We start from the raw sequence: 20,503 nt of genomic DNA on the forward strand, positions 1-20,503 counted from the left end.
AACGTTAAGCCTGAAGGCTAAAGTGTTAAAAACCGAGTTTAGATATTCATGGTGAGCGCAAACTTCTTTATTCCACATTGTAGACTTTGCGCTTTGTAAACAGACCACATAAATATTCTTTGATATTGATATATTTATTTGTTTCTTTGTTAAATTTGGTTCAAAGCTACTCAACAGCTATCTGTGCTAGCATTCCCTAGCTTAGAAGTAACAGGAAGGTAAGACGGATAGTGAACACCAGCTATCGAATAGTGTGATTAATCATCACATTACGACGCCCCCGTAGCTTAAAGGAAGAGTATGTTCTTTAATTAGATTCGAACTCGTGACTCTCAGCTTGCGAGTCGACCGCCTTACATTTTTCTCTGTGACGTTTGTGCTCGTGTCAGGTACGTGTTTTCCGTGGATTCTGTACATGTCCACTTAGAACCGTACATTAAAACTCAGAATAAAAACAACGACAAATGATTATTCTTCTAAGGATTTTACTGCAAAACAAACATGTCAGGTTGTTATTCAACAATGAAAGAATCAGAACATCATAACATTAACGCTCAAGTTTTGGGACTTCTGGAATAAGTAAGTTACCGTTACACGGCTATAGTTTCAGCACAAGACATTTGAAAAAAAACAACTAATGATAGTTTAAATCTCAACAACACAACACTCAACAAAATGTAACGACAAAATTTTGAATAACAAAGAAAAAATCTCTACCTTTGATTACCAAGTTTATCTTTCTACTCAAATACGTGTGTCATTTCGTAAACAATATACATATTATGTACATCTATCGAATGTTGTCTACAGGTTACAATAGGTATTTGTATGTCATTTCTAAATAGTGCAACCTTCTCGAACTGATGAAACCATTGCATAGCCTCGTGATATTGCACTCAATCCATACCAGACAGTTATTTTAAATCTGCTATGTACAAGAGATTGGAGCACAGCATTCTAAACATTCCTTCATAACTGATGCGTCTCTACTCTTAACCATACCGTACAATGTTTAAACATTTAACAATGAGATTACCTTGACAAATTACACCTCTAAGTAACTAGAAGAATCCAGTAGTCTTGGTACAAAAAAAAGTAATTCACTTATTGTATTTCGAACAATGAACATATCCTGTAAGTTCCCTGATTGTGTAAGAAAAATACAATACTTTGATGTTGGAAATGTTAAACTTACTTTGCTGGAAAACAATACAAGTTGGACTTCGAGTAAATTTTGTATGTTATTTGTAATTTATCTGTTTTGAAAAAAAAAAATATGTCTCATAAAGAAGATATCAAACTGGGGTTTATATTACAAGAGTCTCTCATTTAATTTGTAATAAAAACTAAACTTTGAAAGAATAACGACCATCAACACAAAAATAGATTCAAATATTTGTTTTGTAAACAGGAATTAGTTGAAACTTCTAAAAAGAGACTGGTGAGCGGGAAAAAATGAAAACAACCAAATCATGTGTGTTTAAAATAGCACAGTGAGTTTACGTGTGTTTGAACCAGAACAGTGGTTTTAAGTGAAAGAAACTGAAAATAATAATAAAAGAACTAAAAGTGTGTTGTTTCTTAGTAATTAATAAATTGAAAGAAGGTTTTAATTGTATATAAAATACAGATAATGTATCTCATCTGATATATTTTTTCGCAGAAGCATATTTATCTTCAATAGTCTGTCTTCTGATATTTTTTATACGCATATGAGAAAGTTTCACTATTGTTTGAGAACCAACGCTGGTATTTGTAACTAATTATTCTGAAATTATTCATAGCGATGACAACCCTAAATAAAGATATTTATACTAATTCTAAATGCTGTTTGAATTTAAGATACTAAAACTGTCTAAATTCTTAACCCTAAACGCACAGTATCCTTCTGGTGTCAAGGAAAATAACTACATATTAAATTCTAAGATATAAGATAATAATTTTAATTGTATTTTAATAACTATTGAGTTAAAAATATATTACAATCGAAATGTTGTCATCATTTAACATTTATTTAGAGTGATTTGCAGGTTAAATGAAAAACATGTTCTAACTCGATTTTTAAATGAATGTTCTAAGTAACCCGATTTTTTAAATAGAATTTCTTTTTCTCAACTTAAACAATGATATTTTAAAGAAATAACAATACATATATTGTTTTTCTCCTAATTCATCGTTTATGTAAGTGGTTTTATTACTATAATAATTTTTTTCCAACTTTTTCTGACATCACAGCCTTATGGTCAGAACAACTACTGCTGTATAAAGCCGGTTATAAACTATTACGTCAGTCTAGAACAAAACAAAGTAGTTTAAATAGTAACTTATATTTTCTTAACATATTGACTGAGAGCTCCTCCAGGTGTGAATGAATAAATAAATGTAATTGGACAAAGGAATCCGCGGTAAAGCTAAAACAGTTAGGAACAAACTACCGATATGGAAATTATTATAGTTTCTTTAAACGTTCTATGCGTTTCTTACAGCTTTTTCGTGTTATATTATGTCACTTTCAAACAAAATAAAATGTAATGAAACAACAATGAGTAACACAAAAAATATTCTGTTGACACGATTAAACAACAAAGAAATAAAAGGAGATTATTGTTAACGAAAATCACGTGCCAGTGACGTTTCTATGAAGGGTCAGAAACAAACAGCTGTATCAGAAGATGTATAAATAAATTTCAGTGGAGTTAAATTAGGCTGGAAAAGTAAAATGAATCTTTCTGAATAACAATGAAAAATATTGAAATTCTAATTTGAGAAAAAATAATTTTAATTTTTTTTTTCACAAGTCTCACTAAACATAATTACACTATGTAACACAAATTTTGTTCCTGAATAGAATGTGTTATTTCTTAATTGCTTATGTTGTAAAAGTACAGAAAATGGCCATTATTCCCTTCAAACTTTGCTTTTGTGACCTGGATAATGAAATTTAGAAATTAATTTATTTTCTATGTAAAAACGGGCACATTTTCATTTACATAAGGTCTGAATAAAACAGCATACGAATCAAGATTTACAATTGTTTATACTAAAGTTACACAAAAATGTTTAGAAGTGAGTAGTTTTTCAAGATTTGAGACTGTAATGTAAATCACTTTCACGTATCAGCCCCCAAATATAGTCTCCCATAATGTTTTCGTTATACTCTCCCAGGTCACAAAAGCAAAGTTTAAAGAAGAGAAAAATAGGACTTTTTTATTTACTTTAGGCATAAGTAATTGGGAAATAACACTTTCTGTCCAGGAACAAAAGTAAAAATTTTGTTACATAGTGTTATACAATAACTTTTAGTAAAATAGTTGTTAAAACTTTTATACAAAAATTGAAGTTCATAATAACCAGTCTCAATTATAAGTGACAAAGAACACGAAAAAAAACAACAACAAGTTCGATCAATTTCTTGATGTTAGCGGTAACTTTTCGACTCTTATTTCAATACTACTTCGTAAGGTTGGGTCTACTTAGCGATTTGTCAAGTAGAGAAACAGAAATACCACGTGTGAAGCATTATGTACCAAACCAATCAAACTTAATATATTGAAGATGTAGGAATCAGGTTAAATCATCATCAAAGCTATTAATATCTTGATAAATCAAACAAAAATTAACGTTCAAAGCACGTGGCTAACTGTTACGTTGACGTCATAGCTTAAAACGAGTTGTATCAAGTGTTATTTAACTGTTGGATCGAGGTATAACTTAAAGAGCTGACGTCATAAAATGTCGGTAACACGAAAAACTGTGAAGGAAAATCACACAAAAAAAGCAAGTCCAGAATCGTTATATTTTCAGGAAATCATTGTTTCTTAACAAATATTATCCTAAAGTTTGCCAAGCGCAGAAAAATTCTGAGCACTCGATGAACGAGTTTCTTTCACGAGAAACTTCTCGAAGCTGCATGGAAGCAAAAGTTGAATTTTATTTTTAACAGAAATGTATTAATTCCAAAATACGTTTGAGTCACAAAGTGTTAAAATAGAGTTATAATGATTGCTTTTAGTTAAATTTTGGGACCTGACAAGCAGGTGTGCATTTTTTACACCTGAAAGATGCTTGCCGGCCCGAATGGTGTTAAACAACAATAGAAAATAGTCTAATACTGAAACTGAGTAGAGATATATGTATCTATCATAAACGCATGGCTCTTAGATTCATCCATATTTGTATTCTAGAAATTAAATAATTTTATTGCTGATCGCGACACCTGGTGGATGGATAAACGTTTCCGGAAAAAGTGAAGCCCACGGTGAACAGAAGACTTATTTATAACTCTTGTTAGGTTGATTAATTAATTAATAGTTTAGGTGAAGGATCCCTCTACAGGAAGTAAAAAAAATCTATTTTATGGATGTTAAACTATGTTGTTAGAGAGATTTAGCACAAAGTCCAACAGAAAAACTACCTTAAAATAACTTTTATGAGAAACTGTCTGTCCCAAGTCAGAGACTCTGCTGCTGAGCTGTGGTAAAAAATAAAGAAAACATTCATATTACTGGCTGTATATATGTGTTTGAGAAGATTATCGTGTGGTTTCAATTACGCGACGATATTAAGCGATTATGACACATTAATCACGCAAGAAGATCACCAATTCTTTGAAGATTAGTCATCATCCATTCCAACCTAAAAAAAAGATGGCGGTCAGTATTATTTTAAACGACTAAATGGTAATAATAATTAATAATAAACCTGGAAAAATATTTGTACTTATAAAATAATTCATACAATTTTTTTAATGTTTGTTAAGTGATCCATTTCTATTCATTTATTAATTTATTTGCGTTAAGCCTTGTTTGTGTATCATTTCAACACGTGGCAAGTTGTTGGAAAACCTGCACCACCGTGCTCGTCCACCCCCGTTATGAAAGTTATACATCCCACTTATATGCAAGAAAATATCAGTCTTGCGTTGAAGTGAAGTATGATACCCTAGCGGTGTAAAAATATGAAACTTGACAAACGTTAGGACTTTTCCACGTTTCTTGTCACATCTTGAAGAAAACACAATTTTAAAGTGTGTTCTTTTATCAAATTATAATCTTTTAAAAGAGGTCAGCTTTTCTTATTATTCGTCATAATTCGATAACAAGGCTTAACACAAAAGGAGAAACAAAAATAAGAAGTTTACAGTTCAACATCACGATATATAATTCCCACAATTTCTAAATTTTTAATACAATTACACTGCTAAGATATTATTGACCAATATATCAACGTAACTGATAAACCAAGACATTTGCTGAAATTTCTTTTAATCACATCTGAGTCAACCATAAAACAAATGATCTTATATTTTTTATTCAGCTAGTGATTAATCTAACGTTTAGCATAATTAATTATGTATATATATATTTATATACAATTGCACTATTCTCACTTAGATTATTATAGAAAAAATTGCCATGTAAATTAAACTCATAAACTATCTTATTTTCAAGCACTTAGCTGTTTCCTTTTGTAATATTCAATAACTTGTTTTCTAACTAATAGAACTAATTGCAAAGACTTAAGTTTGATGTTTAATAGGATTTCTAGAAAAAAAAAAGGAATATTTACTCTGATACAACTTTTTAAAAATTCATTGAGTCCTAAAATTCACAGGTACAATTCATCAATTTTCTGTGAAGGGTGTTATAACCCGATCTCTAGAGGGCTGGACAGGCCAAGGTTCTTTCTTCGCTCTCAGCTGTTTCTAAATTACAACTGCCAACGTGACATTATTGTTGCTTGTTGTGGTCAAATGGTCATTGTTACCCTACATCTGAGCATGGTTACACTTTGCATGCACGCAGAAAGCAAAGACGTTGTTAGTTTCACCGAAGGGATGGATACACGATGGCCAAAATAGCCCTGCAAGCGTCATTATGTAGAAAAATTCTAGGCTCAAACATACTAGACACGCATCTCTACAGAGTTTACGCACATACACGCAGATCTCAAGCAATCTCTCGATCAGGTTAGTTGGTAATACTCTGGAGTAGAAAACTCGTTGGTGACGTTATTGAGAAAGTTAAACTGTGTTGTTCCGCAGGAACTCTCCCCATAGTTTCCAGAGTCATAAAACCCGGAGTAGTTGAAACTCAGTTCACTGTCCGTAGAACATTGACCATTATACTGGTCAGGGGAGGGATTGTAGCTGGGAATGTTCGCAGTGTCTCCCACGGAACCTGTGGGCTCGTAAAACGCGGGAGTTGAAGAAAAGGTTTGTTTAGGAGCTGTAGCACTATAGTCTGGCACACGGTTGCCACTGCTATTTGAAAGATCACAGTATACACTTTGGCCGTTGGCTGATGAGTAGTTTTTCTCGTCATCAGCCATGCAGCCATCTACTCGATAGGGGTCGTAGCAGTAAGGTAGACTGTTAGCACTGTTGTTCATTCCATTTGAAAGATAAGAGTCACTTCCGTTAAGGGCGCTGGTGTCGTGGTTGTAGTTACCATAGTGTCTATAGTCGGAACTGTGTCCTCTGTAGTCATGCATGTAGGGATGAGGAGCAAGAGAAGGGTGCTGATGAGGAGCAACAGAAGGGTGCTGATGAGGAGATGTGGCTTGGTTGACAGGACCATGTTCTATGACACCCTCGTACGCATAGTGACGTAGAGGAGGATGGAGGGCGGTCCTGTGTTGTCCTTGAAGGTTGGAATTCATCAAAATACCAGCCGGAACTGGAGTGCTCTGTGAGCCTCCTGGCAATGGATAGGTATGTACAGAAGGCTGAATACAGCCTGTTGTCGAGGGTGAAGGCATGGGACCATGGCCTGATGGGGGATAAAATACAGTGGAAGAAGAGGAGCCGGGGTGGTAACTATTAGGGTTTCCTGTTATGTTATAAGACATTTCTGAGTGAACCCTCTGTTGATGTTGTAAATGTGCTGGTGGGGGTGTTCTATAGCAGTAAGGAGATACAAGAGGTGGAGTGGGCCCCCGCTGACCAGTGGAAATGTAACTCGTCATATCATTTGTTGGATAGGAACCATTGTACATCCTAGGTCGTTGGAAGGTAGAGGATCCCACAGGTCGTATTTGTGGGCAAGAATAACCAGAATTTGAGCTATTTCTGAGGGTGGAATCTTGCGTTGGGTCAGGTTGATAGACAGAACATGGCGGATGACACTGACCACAGTTAGGCTCTGATATACACGTTCCTGATCTATGACTCACGACACAAACACCAACGTTTCTAAGTACAGGGGAATGATGCTCTGGTTGGTACTCGTTCGAATTCTCCAAAACCATGGTAGAAGGATTAGAAGTGGCTTCTGAGCTTCTGGGATGGACACATTCATTGATAGTTGCAATTGACTGGACGACAGGTGGACCATCTGGGGTCTTAACACCATTGGCTGGGTTGTGGTCCCCCTGAAGAACATGTAAAGATTCACCAACATCAGTGGCCATGTCTGTTAAAGGAGGCTGAGAAACAGGAGTTTCGGTGTCCGTAGAGACTCCGTTCACACTAGACTCGGATTTTGCGGGGGAAGCTGTGGTTCTTCCACAGCAGGAGTCTGCCTTTTCTGACATAATGTTACAACATTCCGTCTGGTCATCCTGTCCACGAGCCTTTGAAATCGATGATACAGAAGATTCATCTTTGTCCATTGAATTATTTTCGTTATTTTCATTTCTGTCAACGCTCTCGGTACCACTGTCACCTGTTCCACCCTTTTCGTCGTTTTTGTTCACGGCAGTCTGCCTTTTGTGTTTCATACGGCGGTTCTGAAACCACACCTTCACCTGTCTTTCACTCAGATCCAAAGAGGCAGCGATCTCGATTCGACGAGGTCGACACAGATACTTATTAAAGTGGAACTCTTTCTCCAACTCCAAGAGCTGAGTGTTCGTGTAGGCTGTTCGGAGTCTTCTTGGCATGCCATTTTCTCCGCTCTCTGCGAAAAGAAGAAGAAATGTTTACAAATGCTCTTTCCGTTGATTTAATGTCACTTTCTCATCAATAAATTAGTTTTATAGAAATGAATGATGTTAAGAGCGTTGATGTGTTTTCGTTTGAGCCTACTGTATGTATCTCACCGTGTGGTGCAAGTTAAATACAAATGTCGTAACCATTTACGTTTGTTTTTTTTTTTTTTTTAATTTCGCGCAAAGCTACACGAGGGCTATCTGCATTAGCCGTCCATAATTAACCCGTGTAAGACTAGAAGGAAGGCAGCTATTCATCGCCACCCACCGCCAACTCTTGAGCTACTCTATTACCAACGAATAGTGGGATTGACCGTCACATTATAACGCCCCCACGGCTGAAAGGACGAGCATGTTTGGTGTGACTGGGATTCGAATCCCCGACCCTCAGATTACGAGTCTAACGCCTTAATCCATCCTCGTTGTGCTGGGCCAATCATTTAGGAAAATATGCCACTAGTGATAACGTAGACAAGAAACTACATGAAATAAATAGAGCTAGGATGTTCTATGCATAGAGCAAGTACTCGAAACGTAAAGTATGCTCAGTGGAAAAAAGGAAAAACGTGAAAAGTTGAGGCTGCTCAGTGGACAGTTTGTTAGATATTGTTTTTCGTGGAGTTTCGCACAAAGTCCCTAACTTAAAAGTGGTAGACCAGATGGCAGACAGCCATTCAACATTGACCACCGCCAAACTGTTGAGCTTCTGTTTTATCAACGAAAAGTAGGATTAACTGCACATTATAATACCGTTTCTGTAAGGGCGAGCAAGCTCAGTGAGGGGACGCGAATTCACGACCTGCAAATTGCTAGTCGACCACATTAAACTCGCAGCCATGCCAAGACCTCAGTGGACAAAGGAGAAAAAATGCTTGGAGTAGTGATCTATCTGTGCACGTGGAAAGAAAGTGAAAGATGAAATCGTGCTTTCGACAGAGTTTGTCTGTTGTTAAGCACAAAGTTACACAATGAACTATTTGTGCTGTTCTCACTACGGACATCAAAACCGCATTTTTACCGTCATAAGTCTTAAGACTTAATGGGAGTGGGGGGGGGAAATAACTGAGAAAAACAAACAAACAACGAGAAGTGAAGCGAACTTTGTCCGTGGATCATTTTCACAAAGATAATTTACTGAAATTATACAAATGCCACAGCGAACGAACTTCAACCCTTAAGACATAATTATACTCAAAGCTGGTTGTTAAGTTTTCTACACATTATTTTTGGTTTCACGATACAATCAAGTTACTTTATCAGAACAGACGTGATTTCCCATGATGATTTGGATACATACATATATTTAATGAAAATATGAACAAGCTAGATCGTGTAGCGTACAATGAGGATTTTATAAAAACGAAATTTTGTATGTGATATGTTTGTGCCAAGTAAGTACATTAAACGATATTACGTAGACGCTGCTGCCTTGTAACTTTAGGGGATATATATACATTTCACTAATGGACATGTCAGTGTTTGATGACGCTTTACAAAATCACGCAAATTTAATACAGGGTTGCCACGATATGCAGATGTTGATTTTAATAATTAACACTGTTTTATATTGCGATAAAGCCGAATAAACAACTACAATTGTTATAGTTTTATCACTTAGGTAGATAATGTATCCAGTGCATTATACAAAATTTATGGCTGAAAATGTCATGCCTCATTACCAATAACACTTCTCTCAGTGACATCGCAACAACAGTAATTATTTGTGCGGTCAGCTTGCATCATAATTTATATTTTGTACCTTTATCGATATGTTTCTCTGAGAAATCTCGCGACTTAAAGAGAGAATAAAATCGATTTCCTTATAAATTGATTTCTGATGTTTTTGTTCAATTTCTCGATCCGAGAATTACTCGATGTGTTATAAACATTTAATCTACTTTTTTCATCTCTCACTAAACTGATAGAACTTTATTAACCTATTAACCCTTGAAGTAATGCTGAAAAAAGAAAGAGACATTTTTCAAATTATCATTGAACTATCGTCAAATTGAGTCTTGTTATCTCAACTTGACTTAAAAACATTTTCAAGAAGTCTATTGATTAGATCAAGTGAACTTACTTATGAAGTCATGTTTAAACCATCTTCTAAGAAAAGATATATCAGGTTTTACGCTGTTCATGTTTGAACCTACACTAATATATACATATATATACACACAATTTACAATTATACAAGTTACTAAGTAAATGCTGTTATATATTAAACTATGTAGCCAGGATTGAGTTACAATTGATTACCCAGAAGACAAGGTAGAACATACAGAAAGCAAAGGAAATGAAGTAACACCATTAACTTTGGTAAAAAGAGTCAACAACAAATGTGAAGACACAGGCTTAAAATTTAGTAAATATTATATATTTAATTTAATATGTTTTTATTTATGGCAAAGTTAGTAGGCCTACTTGCGCCGTTCCTAATTTCATACTACTGACCAGTGATAAAGCAGTTAATTAATAGCACCCTACCATTCACGCTACGGGACTTACTGTTATTCTTATAACGCAACCAAAGCTTAAAGTGCGAGACATATTTTGTGATAGCGCACGGATTCGGATTACGCTCGCCAGCTCGAGAGTTTCACCAGAAGGGCGAGTGTTAATAGAGTGGGGAAAGTGTTGTTTTTGTTATGCAACAACAAAATATAAACAATAATGTAAAGAATAGCCCGTAAGTCTCGAGATCTTCCTCTGAGCCGCTAGGGGACCTTTTTATACGTCAACTAAGCTGCCAGGGAGCTAACAATGTGAGTTCGCATTGATATTAATTTCGAAGTAAATAATAGCTAAAACAAGATAATAGTAAGTGTACACAGAAAAACATAGAAGTTTCAATGCGAAAACAAAATGGTACTGTCATCGCAAATATGTTATGTATATATTTAATTACATGTTCTAGTCTGTTTTGAATTTCGCACAAAGCTACCTAAGGGCTATCTGCGCTAGCAGTCCCTAATTTAGAGAGAGAAGGCAGCTAGTCATCACCACTTAAGGTCCGATCTTGAGCTACTATTTTACTAATGTATAATGGGATTAACTGTCACATTATAACGTCCTCACAGCTGAAAGGGCGAGCATGTTTTGTGGGAGAGGGTATTCGAAACTGCTACTCTCAGATTGCGAGTCGAGCGTCCTAGCCGCCTGGTCAGGCCTTGCCGTCTGGTCCAGTATGAGATTATTTTATATTATACAAATAAATCGTTCAGTTTATATCTCTGGTATTATAGCTCACTTCGTTTCACGAGTGTTTTTCTTCGTATATATATTTTATTCTTTCATATGCATACGAAAATAAAGTGATCAACTTCAGTTTCTTTGCCAAACCTGATCATTAGAATATCGTCTTGTGCTAATATGGCTCAGATCACGCATGCGTATTCAAGTGATGCAGAACCACGATATTTACATTTCGAAGATTTATTATTTGTTATTTATCACTCGTTAACGGAAACTACATTTTCTATTTCCTGATCTGGCACAGCATGGCCAAGCGTGTTGCGGCGTGCGACTCGTAATCTGAGTGTCGCAGGTTCGCATCCCCGTCGCACCAAACATGCTCGCCCTTTCAGCCGTGGGGGCGTTATAATTTTACGGTCAATCCCACTATTCGTAGGTAAAAGAGAAGCCCAAGAGTTGGCGGTGGGTGGTGATGACTAGCTGCCTTCCCTCTAGTCTTACACTGCTAAATTAGGGACGGCTAGCACAGATATCCCTCGTGTAGCTTTGCGCGAAATTCAAAACAAACAAACAAACAATTTCCTGATCTTTTCTTCCTCTTGCTCCCCTGAGATAATTCTGAAAGATTATAACGCTAAAAACTGGGATTCGATACCTGCGGTGTTCACATCACAGAAAGCCTGTCGTGTAGACAGAATAATAAAAAAAAAAACCTTCTGTTTATGATATTTGATTAAAGCTAGAAATACGTTGATGCAAAAATGATCAAAGATCAAGTCCTGAATTTGTGTTAAACATTCATAATGTTCAGTATTCATCAATGTATGACATTAGAATAATTGTGGTTTTTACATTTAACACTGCGCCACTGAGATATAAATATACGGTTTTTGTGGGCGGAAAGACATATTAGATCTGTTCTGGTTTCTTCAAATTAAAGATTAAAGTACGAATGAGCAAATGAAATATATTTAGGAAAATGTTTGTTGGATTTGAAAACTCAACGAACGAAATGATTGTGGGTTATACGCAATCATTTTAACCTGTGAAAGAGAGCTTAACGAACGAACTGATTGTGTGTTATACGCAATCATTTTAACCTGTGAAAGAAAGTTCAAGGAGCGAACTGATTGTGGGTTATACGCAATCATTTTAATTTGTGAAAGAAAGCTTAACGAACGAACTGATTGTGTGTTGTACGTAATCATTTTAATCTGTGAAAGAAAGTTCAAGGAGCGAACTGATTGTGGGTTATACGCAATAATTTTAATTTGTGAAAGAAAACTTAACGAATGAACTGATTGTGGGTTATACCAATCATTTTAACTTGTGAAAGAAAGCTTAACGAACGAACTGATTGTGGGGTATACGCAATCATTTTAACCTGTGAAAGAAAGTTCAAGGAGCGAACTGATTGTGGGTTATACGCAATAATTTTAATTTGTGAAAGAAAACTTAACGAATGAACTGATTGTGGGTTATGCGCAATCATTTTAACCTGTGAAAGGAAACTCAGCGAACGAACTGATTTTAACTGGTTATACGCAATCATTTTAACTTTTCAGAGTCGTGTTACATTTTCCCCAATATTGTTTGTCATTTACGGACCAGCATTTTTTTCAAAGTTTAACCGGGAAAAGGATCATTCCAACAAAATATGTCCTCTCCCCAAGTGGTAGTAGGTCTGCAGACTTAAACGCTAGAAACCGGGTTTCGATACCCGTTGTGGGCAGAGCGCAGATAGCCCATTGCGTAGCTTGGTGCTGAGCTACAAACAGACGGCAAATAGGACCAGCAAATTATTTTCTTCGTATTTTATGTGTCCCAATAGACAGTGTATAGGCCATAATTACCCGTGCAAAGCATTTTCTAACTATCTTTAGAAACTGTGAGAGATATTCCAGAACGAAACTTGCACATCAACATTTGCAAAACAAACCTTTGAGACGAGAATACAAATGAAAGATAAATCAGCACATTCACGACAGAACTCCCCAACACTGTTCATGCGCAGTAGAGAGAAGTAACAGACGAAAGAACGAAGATGGACGATCTGACAGCATGGATTAAAATAATCATTATTTCTTTGACAACTACAACTGAGAGCAACGTATAGTGTCTAACGCTATAACCAGTGCGAAGTACCCGAAGTTTTAGCAAGGCGTAGTTCAACGTTAGCCCAATAGAGTCTTTTTAATATCTATTGGGAAAACAACATAAATGTTTGTTTTTTTGAAATTCGCACAAAGCTACACGAGGGCTATCTGCGCTAGCCGTCCCTGATTTAGCAGTGTAAGACTAGAGGGAAGGCAGCTAGTCACCACCACCCGCCGCCAACTCTTGGGCTACTCTTTTACGAACGAATAGTGGGATTGACCGTCAAATTATAACGCCCACACGGCTGAAAGGGCGAGCATGTTTGGTGCGACGTGGATGCGAATCCGCGACCCTCAGATTACGAGTCGCACGCCTTAACAAGCTTGGTCATGCCGGGCCCAACAACATAAAAGCCAAATAATCTCTTAATGAAATGAAACGATTCATACAAGTTCTGTCAGTGACAAACCTCCCTTTTCTTGTTTCTTGAAAGAAGGAATCTTGTGGCCGGTCGACAAGTGAACAGTCCCAAATATCTACACCCCTCCGGTTTTGGTTTTGTTTTTGCTCTCTCTTTAAGTTAATAAACAACCAAAGGATCGATGCATAACAAAAAACAAAACCAAAACTTAGAGGAACTGATGCATAAGAAAAAAACCAAAGCCAAAACTTAGAGGAACTGAACTAAAAGTATTGTTTCTCTGGAAGAACCTCGATAAAAACCGACGATAACGCTCACAAGGATACACTTAAGAGAACTCCGAAGATAGAAGTGAAAACAAAATTTGATTTCCGAAGGCCGCAACCACTAACAAGTAATATATTGTCTGTGAATAAGTCTGTAGGTACTAGAAAGACGTCACAAAAAGGACGCTTAACGTTGTAATGTGTACTGTTGTGGCATCAGTAAAAGGTGCGCATGCCATGAATCACGTGAAGAATTGTGCACTCTGTAGGCTATAAACATAGGAATTTCAAGAGTAAGAAATTTACTTCTCGGGTACATGTAGTTTATATCTGTAAGCTATATAAGAGAGTCATGTCAAAATTCGTTTCCATTAGAGAGCGTCTTTGGATATTCAGGTCAGCCTCCTTTATTATGAACAGTAGAAAATGTTCTGGGAGAGAAGCACATTGCAAGTCGCGTCTTCTCTCTAGATCTCTCTAAGCTGAGATTTATTAACGTATTACTACAAGTGTTGTAATACTGCACAATTAGCTCCCTTTTTAATTTGTGAGACTTCTCTAAATAGAAAACGTAACTCAGAGCAAGTTACATGCTTAGAAAAATTGCAATGAAAATATTTTGTTTTCATCAATACTAACGACTTTTTCGGCCGTTATCCTAATAATATTTCAGGATGCTCGATCAGCTTAGGAAACTTAGGCTATTCCTAAAACGTTTATTAAGCTAACAATGTCAAACTTTGTTTTATCACTTGTATACTCACCTTGATTAAACATGGTACTAAATAAAAAATATTTCAAAAACTAAGAATCAAACCTATACAATAATATTTTAATAAAAGTGAAGAATAACCTACATTTACACTGTAGGTATGAATGTGTCACTCTTGTATTGTGTTACAAGGTACAAAACAAGAGCTTGTTTCTGTTCAGTATGTTATTGAGATGTACGACTAGTAGTTGCCATGGTGATATAGTTAAGAAATGCTTGTTTTAATAAACTGAGAAAATAATTTCTTTTCGTCTTCTTTCGTCAATAGAATATGGTTCAAGGTCGACTTTTCTAACACAACACGTGTGCTAAATTTTGTTTGTTGTTAAGCGCAAAGCTATACAATGGGCTATCTGTGCTGTGTCCATAATGAGTATCGAAACCCAGTTTTTAGTGTTTTACGACTTGAGGTTTAACACTGTGTCACACTAGAGCCACATTCTAAGTAGTGTTTTTTTTTTTAATTTCCCACAAAGCTACACAAAGGCTATCTGCGCTAGCCGTCTTTAATTAAGCAGTGTAAGACTAGAGGGAAGGCAGCTAGTCATCACCACCCACAGCCAACTCTTCGGCTACTCTTTTACCAACGAATAGTGGGATTGACCGTTACAATATAACACCCCCACGGCTGAAAGGGCGAGCATGTTGGTGTGACATGGATACGAACTCACGATCATAAGATTACGAGTGGAGTGCCTTAACCCACGTGGCCATGCCGGGCCATCATTCTAAGTATCAATGTTAGATCTCTGTGCTCGAAGTATGATTTAGGCCCGGCATGGCCATATCGTTAAGACACTCGACACGTAATCTATGGATCGCAGGTTTGAATGCTGTTACAACAAACACGCTCGCCCTTTAAGCCGTGGGGGCGTTATAATGTGACGGTAAAAGGGTAGTCCAAGAGTTGGCGGTGGATGGTGATGACTAGCTGCCTTCCCTCTAGTATTACGTCGCTAAATTAGGGACGGCTAGCGCAGATAGCCCTCGTGTAGCTTTGCGCGAAATTCAAAATAAATCAAACCAAACCCTTGGTGCTTGAGCACTAGGCTTATGGACTTATAACGTTAACATCTTGGGTTCAATTCCTCGCGATAGACAGAATGCAAATAGTTCACTGTGCTGCTTTTCATTAAGAAAACAACAAGGTATTATTACGTTTTAATATAATTTGTCTTAAGCTCATGATGTAGTTCGTTAAGTTTAATTAACGTTGAAACTTAATCAGGTCATTAACTTTAACTTGAAAGGACACTCGGGACGGGTTGTAATGACGGGGGAAGAGTGAGGGGGAAGTTTGTCACACTTACTTTTTGTAACTTAATTTTTAAAATATTCAAAAGTCAAGCACTTCATTTCCAGAGTGTGTATGTGGGTCAATGGTAGCTATACGTACTTACAACGCTAACATACGAAGTTCGATTCTCCACAACGGACACATCAGATCTTCTAGCATGACTTTGCTCTAATACAGACTAAGTAACGGTTTTAGAGAGTGATGTTTCTCACGTTTTACACCATCTGCGAACACCATCTGCGGTGTTTTCTGGTTGTACTTTCTGATATTGATAGCTCGACTTTTCTATTGGAATAAAGAATTGTGATTGGTAGAAACTAAGGACTTGTTTTTTTCTGTTTACTTGTGTGGATTACTCTTTGGTTCTATTTTACGTTTGAGCCAGCTTTTTTTCAGCTAACTTCACGTTTTATTGTCGTTTTACAGTGAATTTAAATGTTCTAGTCTTGTCACAGTAACAGTATGTAAGCTTATAGTAAAGTTTTGTTTAAGAAATGACAAAGTATAATTATTGTTATAAACAAATATCTTTATGTGTTCTAAGTTCTTTTATTTTCCTTGTTTCTTTATTACATCTGATGTTTAACTTTACAACGATAGTTCTAACACTAAAATGATATATCATACGTTGTCCTCAAACGTCTTGCTGTTCGTCTGAACCATTTTATTGTAGTTGCAATTTTATCTTGTTTATCACAGTTGTAATTTTATTTTTATCATCATAGTTGTAATTTTATTTTGCTTATCACAGTTGTAGTTTTATCTTGTTCATCATAGTTGTAATTTTATCTTGTTCATCATTGTTGTAATTTTATTTTGTTTATCACAGTTGTAATTTTCTTTGGATCATTAATAGTTCTAATTTTATCTTGCTCATCATTTTTGTAATTTTATTTTTATCAACATAGTTGTAATTTTATTTTGTTCATCATAGTTGTAATTTTATCTTATTCACTACAGTTGTAATTTTTATCTTGTTTACGACAGCAATAGAAAAGATAAAACCACAGCTGTAGATTAACAAACTGTGAGTCTAAAACCGACATTTGATTGTAACATTTTTATATAACCGTTTTAATTGTTATGTGTCTTTACTCACCCACTCTTGGCTTAATGGCTTGATGGCTTTATAACAGTAAAGTCCTTCTACGGTCATTTGCGGTTGTCAAAGCACAGATAGCACATTTTACGAGTTTTTGCTCAGCAACCAGCAAATAATTTAAAATAAGTTTTCTTTATAAGTCTGTTAGATTTCTTAAACAAATATTACATAAAAATATTCACATTTTGTCTCGATACGAATTACTACAGACGTTGGTTGATCATAGAATAACCTGGAAATAACAATAACAAAAAACTGTGCGTAATACATTAAAATACTTAAGTGCACAATATTCGTTACGATTTATAACCATGCTTACTGTTTAAATAGCTCAGCATATCTTGGTTTAATTAGCAACCAACTCGAGGACAATAATTTAAATCTCTTATTTTTCATATGTTAAAAATGAATTTTCAAAGGTGCTTTGTGGTCAATATTATAAGACTTATTAAAAAGACATAAGACAGAGAACATATCTAAAACAAAAATTCTTTTCACGTGAAATATCAAATCACGTTGAATTTTTGTTTTAGATATGTTCTCTATCTTATATTTCCTTTTAATAAGTCTTGTAATATTGACCACAAAGCATCTTTGAAAATTCATTTTACACTGTGTCTCATATTTACGATTTCGATTTTGTTGTTCCATTGTTTCTTCTATTGTTTTAATTAACAGCATAGTTCATGGACACCTATAGATATTTTCAACGATGCTATTTAAAGACTGTTAAACAATGGCTATCAATACAAATCTAGAAGAAGCGTTCTTATTTGTAACCGAGTCAATTTTTAGTAGTATTGATTTTAAGGTGACCTGTGTATACACGACATTTAGTACTCAAATCTCTAGAGCAAAGTACACAGAATACACAGCCGTATGAGTCATACTCTATTTAAATGAATCATTATGTTGTTGTTTTTTTCACTCTTCAGTCTTTATTGATTTACAGAACTGTATGAAACATGTACATAATTTGCTGATTACTTTCCATGCCTAGCTTGTTTTTTTTTTTTATTACAAATATAACTTGCAAACTAATACGGAAAGCGTTCAATGTATCGATTCTATGTGGCTATCAGATAAACTAAAAGTAAATCAAGGTAAGATAATATTTTAAGGTTCTAATATTTGATGTCGAGGTTAGAGAGATTGCTAAAATCCGGTGAAAATTTTACACAATCCACGTGGTAATTTAAACTTTGTATTTTCGTCTCGTTTTCCTCCATTAGGTACATAGTTGTGGGTTCCTATTGTTCTTAAAAGTAGGTGGCGGTTTGAATTTCGGGTCTTTGTACATTTAATTGTATTATGGTTATATAGGATAAAAGTTATAAATTACTATAGAAATAAATTAGGACCTCAACTCTGACAAAGAGGCATTAGAAAATGGTTCTAGAAAGTTTTTAGTGTTATAACTGACATTCTTCGTGGTTGTCTCTTTTAACCAACAAATATTTTAATAGATAGCACACAAATATTTCTAAATCAAAATATTGTTTTGTCTGCTCTCTACAACAGAGACATTTTAGGTTTGAATTCAGCTGAAGAATCAGCTGTTTATTTGTTGTCATACGCAGAGCTGCATAATGAGGTATCTGTGATGTGTCAGCAACGGACATTGGTATCAAAACCAGGTTTTCAGCATTTCGTCAACATATAATGTCAACTGGTTTATTTTACAAAATGTGTTGCAAGCATTAGTGTGGTTTATAGTCAGTTGCTCTGTTGTCTCCAAGAAAGTAGAGGTGCAAAGTGTCAATTACTTTGTTGTCCCCAAGAAAGTAGTGGTGCAAAGTGTCAATTACTTTGTTGTCTCCAAGAAAGTAGTGGTGCAAAGTGTCAATTACTTTGTTGTCTCCAAGAAAGTAGTGGTACAAAGTGTTAATTACTCTGTTGTCCCCGAGGGAGTAGTGGTACAAAGTGTTAATTACTCTGTTGTCCCCGAGAAAGTAGTGGTACAAAGTGTTAATTACTCTGTTGTCCCCAAGAAAGTAGTGGTACAAAGTGTTAATTACTCTGTTGTCCCCAAGAAAGTAGTGGTACAAAGTGTCAATTGCTCTGTTGTCCCCAAGAAAGTAGTGGTATAAAGTGTCAATCACTCTTTTGCCCCCAAGGACGTGCTGATATAAAGTGTCAATTACTCTGTTGTCCCCAAGGAAGTGCTGGTATAAAATGTCAATTACACTGTTGTCCCCAAGGAAGTGCTGGTATAAAATGTCAATTGCTCTTTTCTCTACTAGTAAGTACCATTTAAGCGTGCTTTTAGAGGAAGTTGAACAATTAATTTTTCTACTACATTTGTAACAGAAATTTGTTCCTAATCTTTACTGTAACAACTTACATATTTAATCACTGTGTGCTTAGAAAACTTTTGGTCGCGTGTAACTTTGCTTCTGTTAGTCAGTTCCTATGGTCGAAAATGCACGGGTTGGAGGACCTTACCTTCTTGAAGAAACACGATTGAAATGTTAAGAACTCATATGGAGTGTGTCGAGATAGGTTAAACTTATAATGGTAAATCAAACTTCTAAAGAGTCAATGAAATATGAGATTCCTCTATACAGCAAAGAATTACTATCGTTGTGGGGGATAAATGTCAATAAAAATGAACCAAAGCATTCAGCCATGTGGCTAAGCCAATATGCCACTTCCCTCAAAAGACTTATTAGTTATACCCTATATATTTCTGTGCCTTTAGTATACGAAACTGGCCACCGAAAGTTCTCGCCTTTGTACACTTGATGGACTTTGTAGAGCACATAAAGAATAGAAAGGCATTGCTGATCACAGGTTTTTATTCAAAATTCTTTCGAGGTGGAAATTATGCTGTAGGGAATGGATGCTCATCTTTGTATCGTATTTACAGGTCGTGAAGACCCCTCTTTCAGGGCCGGATGTTACGTATTACGCTTTCTACAATAGAATAGCAAGTAGGTATTTTACTTAGTCAACTTCCAACAGTAAATAATCAATTAGGTTAGTTAACAGAATACAACTTCAATTAATCTATGTTTTTCCTATCGTAACAGAATATCGCTAAGACTGATTCCTTCACGGTAAAATATTAATTGGTTATTATAGTGTTAATTATTTTGTTTACGACGAATAAACAACAACAAACGTTAGTTTAATTTGTTTGTACAATAGATTATCAATTATTCTGCTTTCTACAACATTCACACTAATTCACTTCGATGGTAGAGTATTAGTTAGTTGTTATTTGCACGAAAGAATGTTAATTAAGCTGCTTTCCTCAACAGAATATTGATTACCTTTAGTTCCTAAGAGAAAGAGAGTCTATTAATCTGTTGTCGACAGTAGGGTATCAATTAGTCTATTTTTCTACTCACGATAGAATGGAAGAGAGTATCTAACTTCATCGTTTTAAGAAAACTCTTTATGAATTGTGGTAATAAAGTGT

General features: G+C 35.6%; 1 protein-coding gene across 2 annotated transcripts in view; it reads right to left on the minus strand.

The window, feature by feature from the left end:
* Nucleotides 1-482: 482 nt before the first annotated feature.
* LOC143239023 (uncharacterized) overlaps nt 483-20,503 on the minus strand; it is a 78,895-nt gene continuing 58,874 nt past the window's right edge. The window contains exons 2-3 of one of the 2 annotated variants that reach the window (XR_013020916.1): nt 5,569-7,898; nt 483-4,635 (exon numbers count right to left, since the gene is read on the minus strand). Coding sequence is in view for 1 of the 2 variants with exons in the window: in XM_076479756.1 (XP_076335871.1) it covers nt 5,965-7,898 (1,934 nt within the window). In the remaining variant the exon portion in view is untranslated. Of the gene's footprint in view, nt 7,899-20,503 lie in introns of both variants that reach the window. The other variant, XM_076479756.1, reaches the window with a different exon arrangement.

Source organism: Tachypleus tridentatus, chromosome 2 (assembly GCF_004210375.1).
Source record: "Tachypleus tridentatus isolate NWPU-2018 chromosome 2, ASM421037v1, whole genome shotgun sequence".
Classification (NCBI taxonomy): domain Eukaryota; kingdom Metazoa; phylum Arthropoda; class Merostomata; order Xiphosura; family Limulidae; genus Tachypleus; species Tachypleus tridentatus.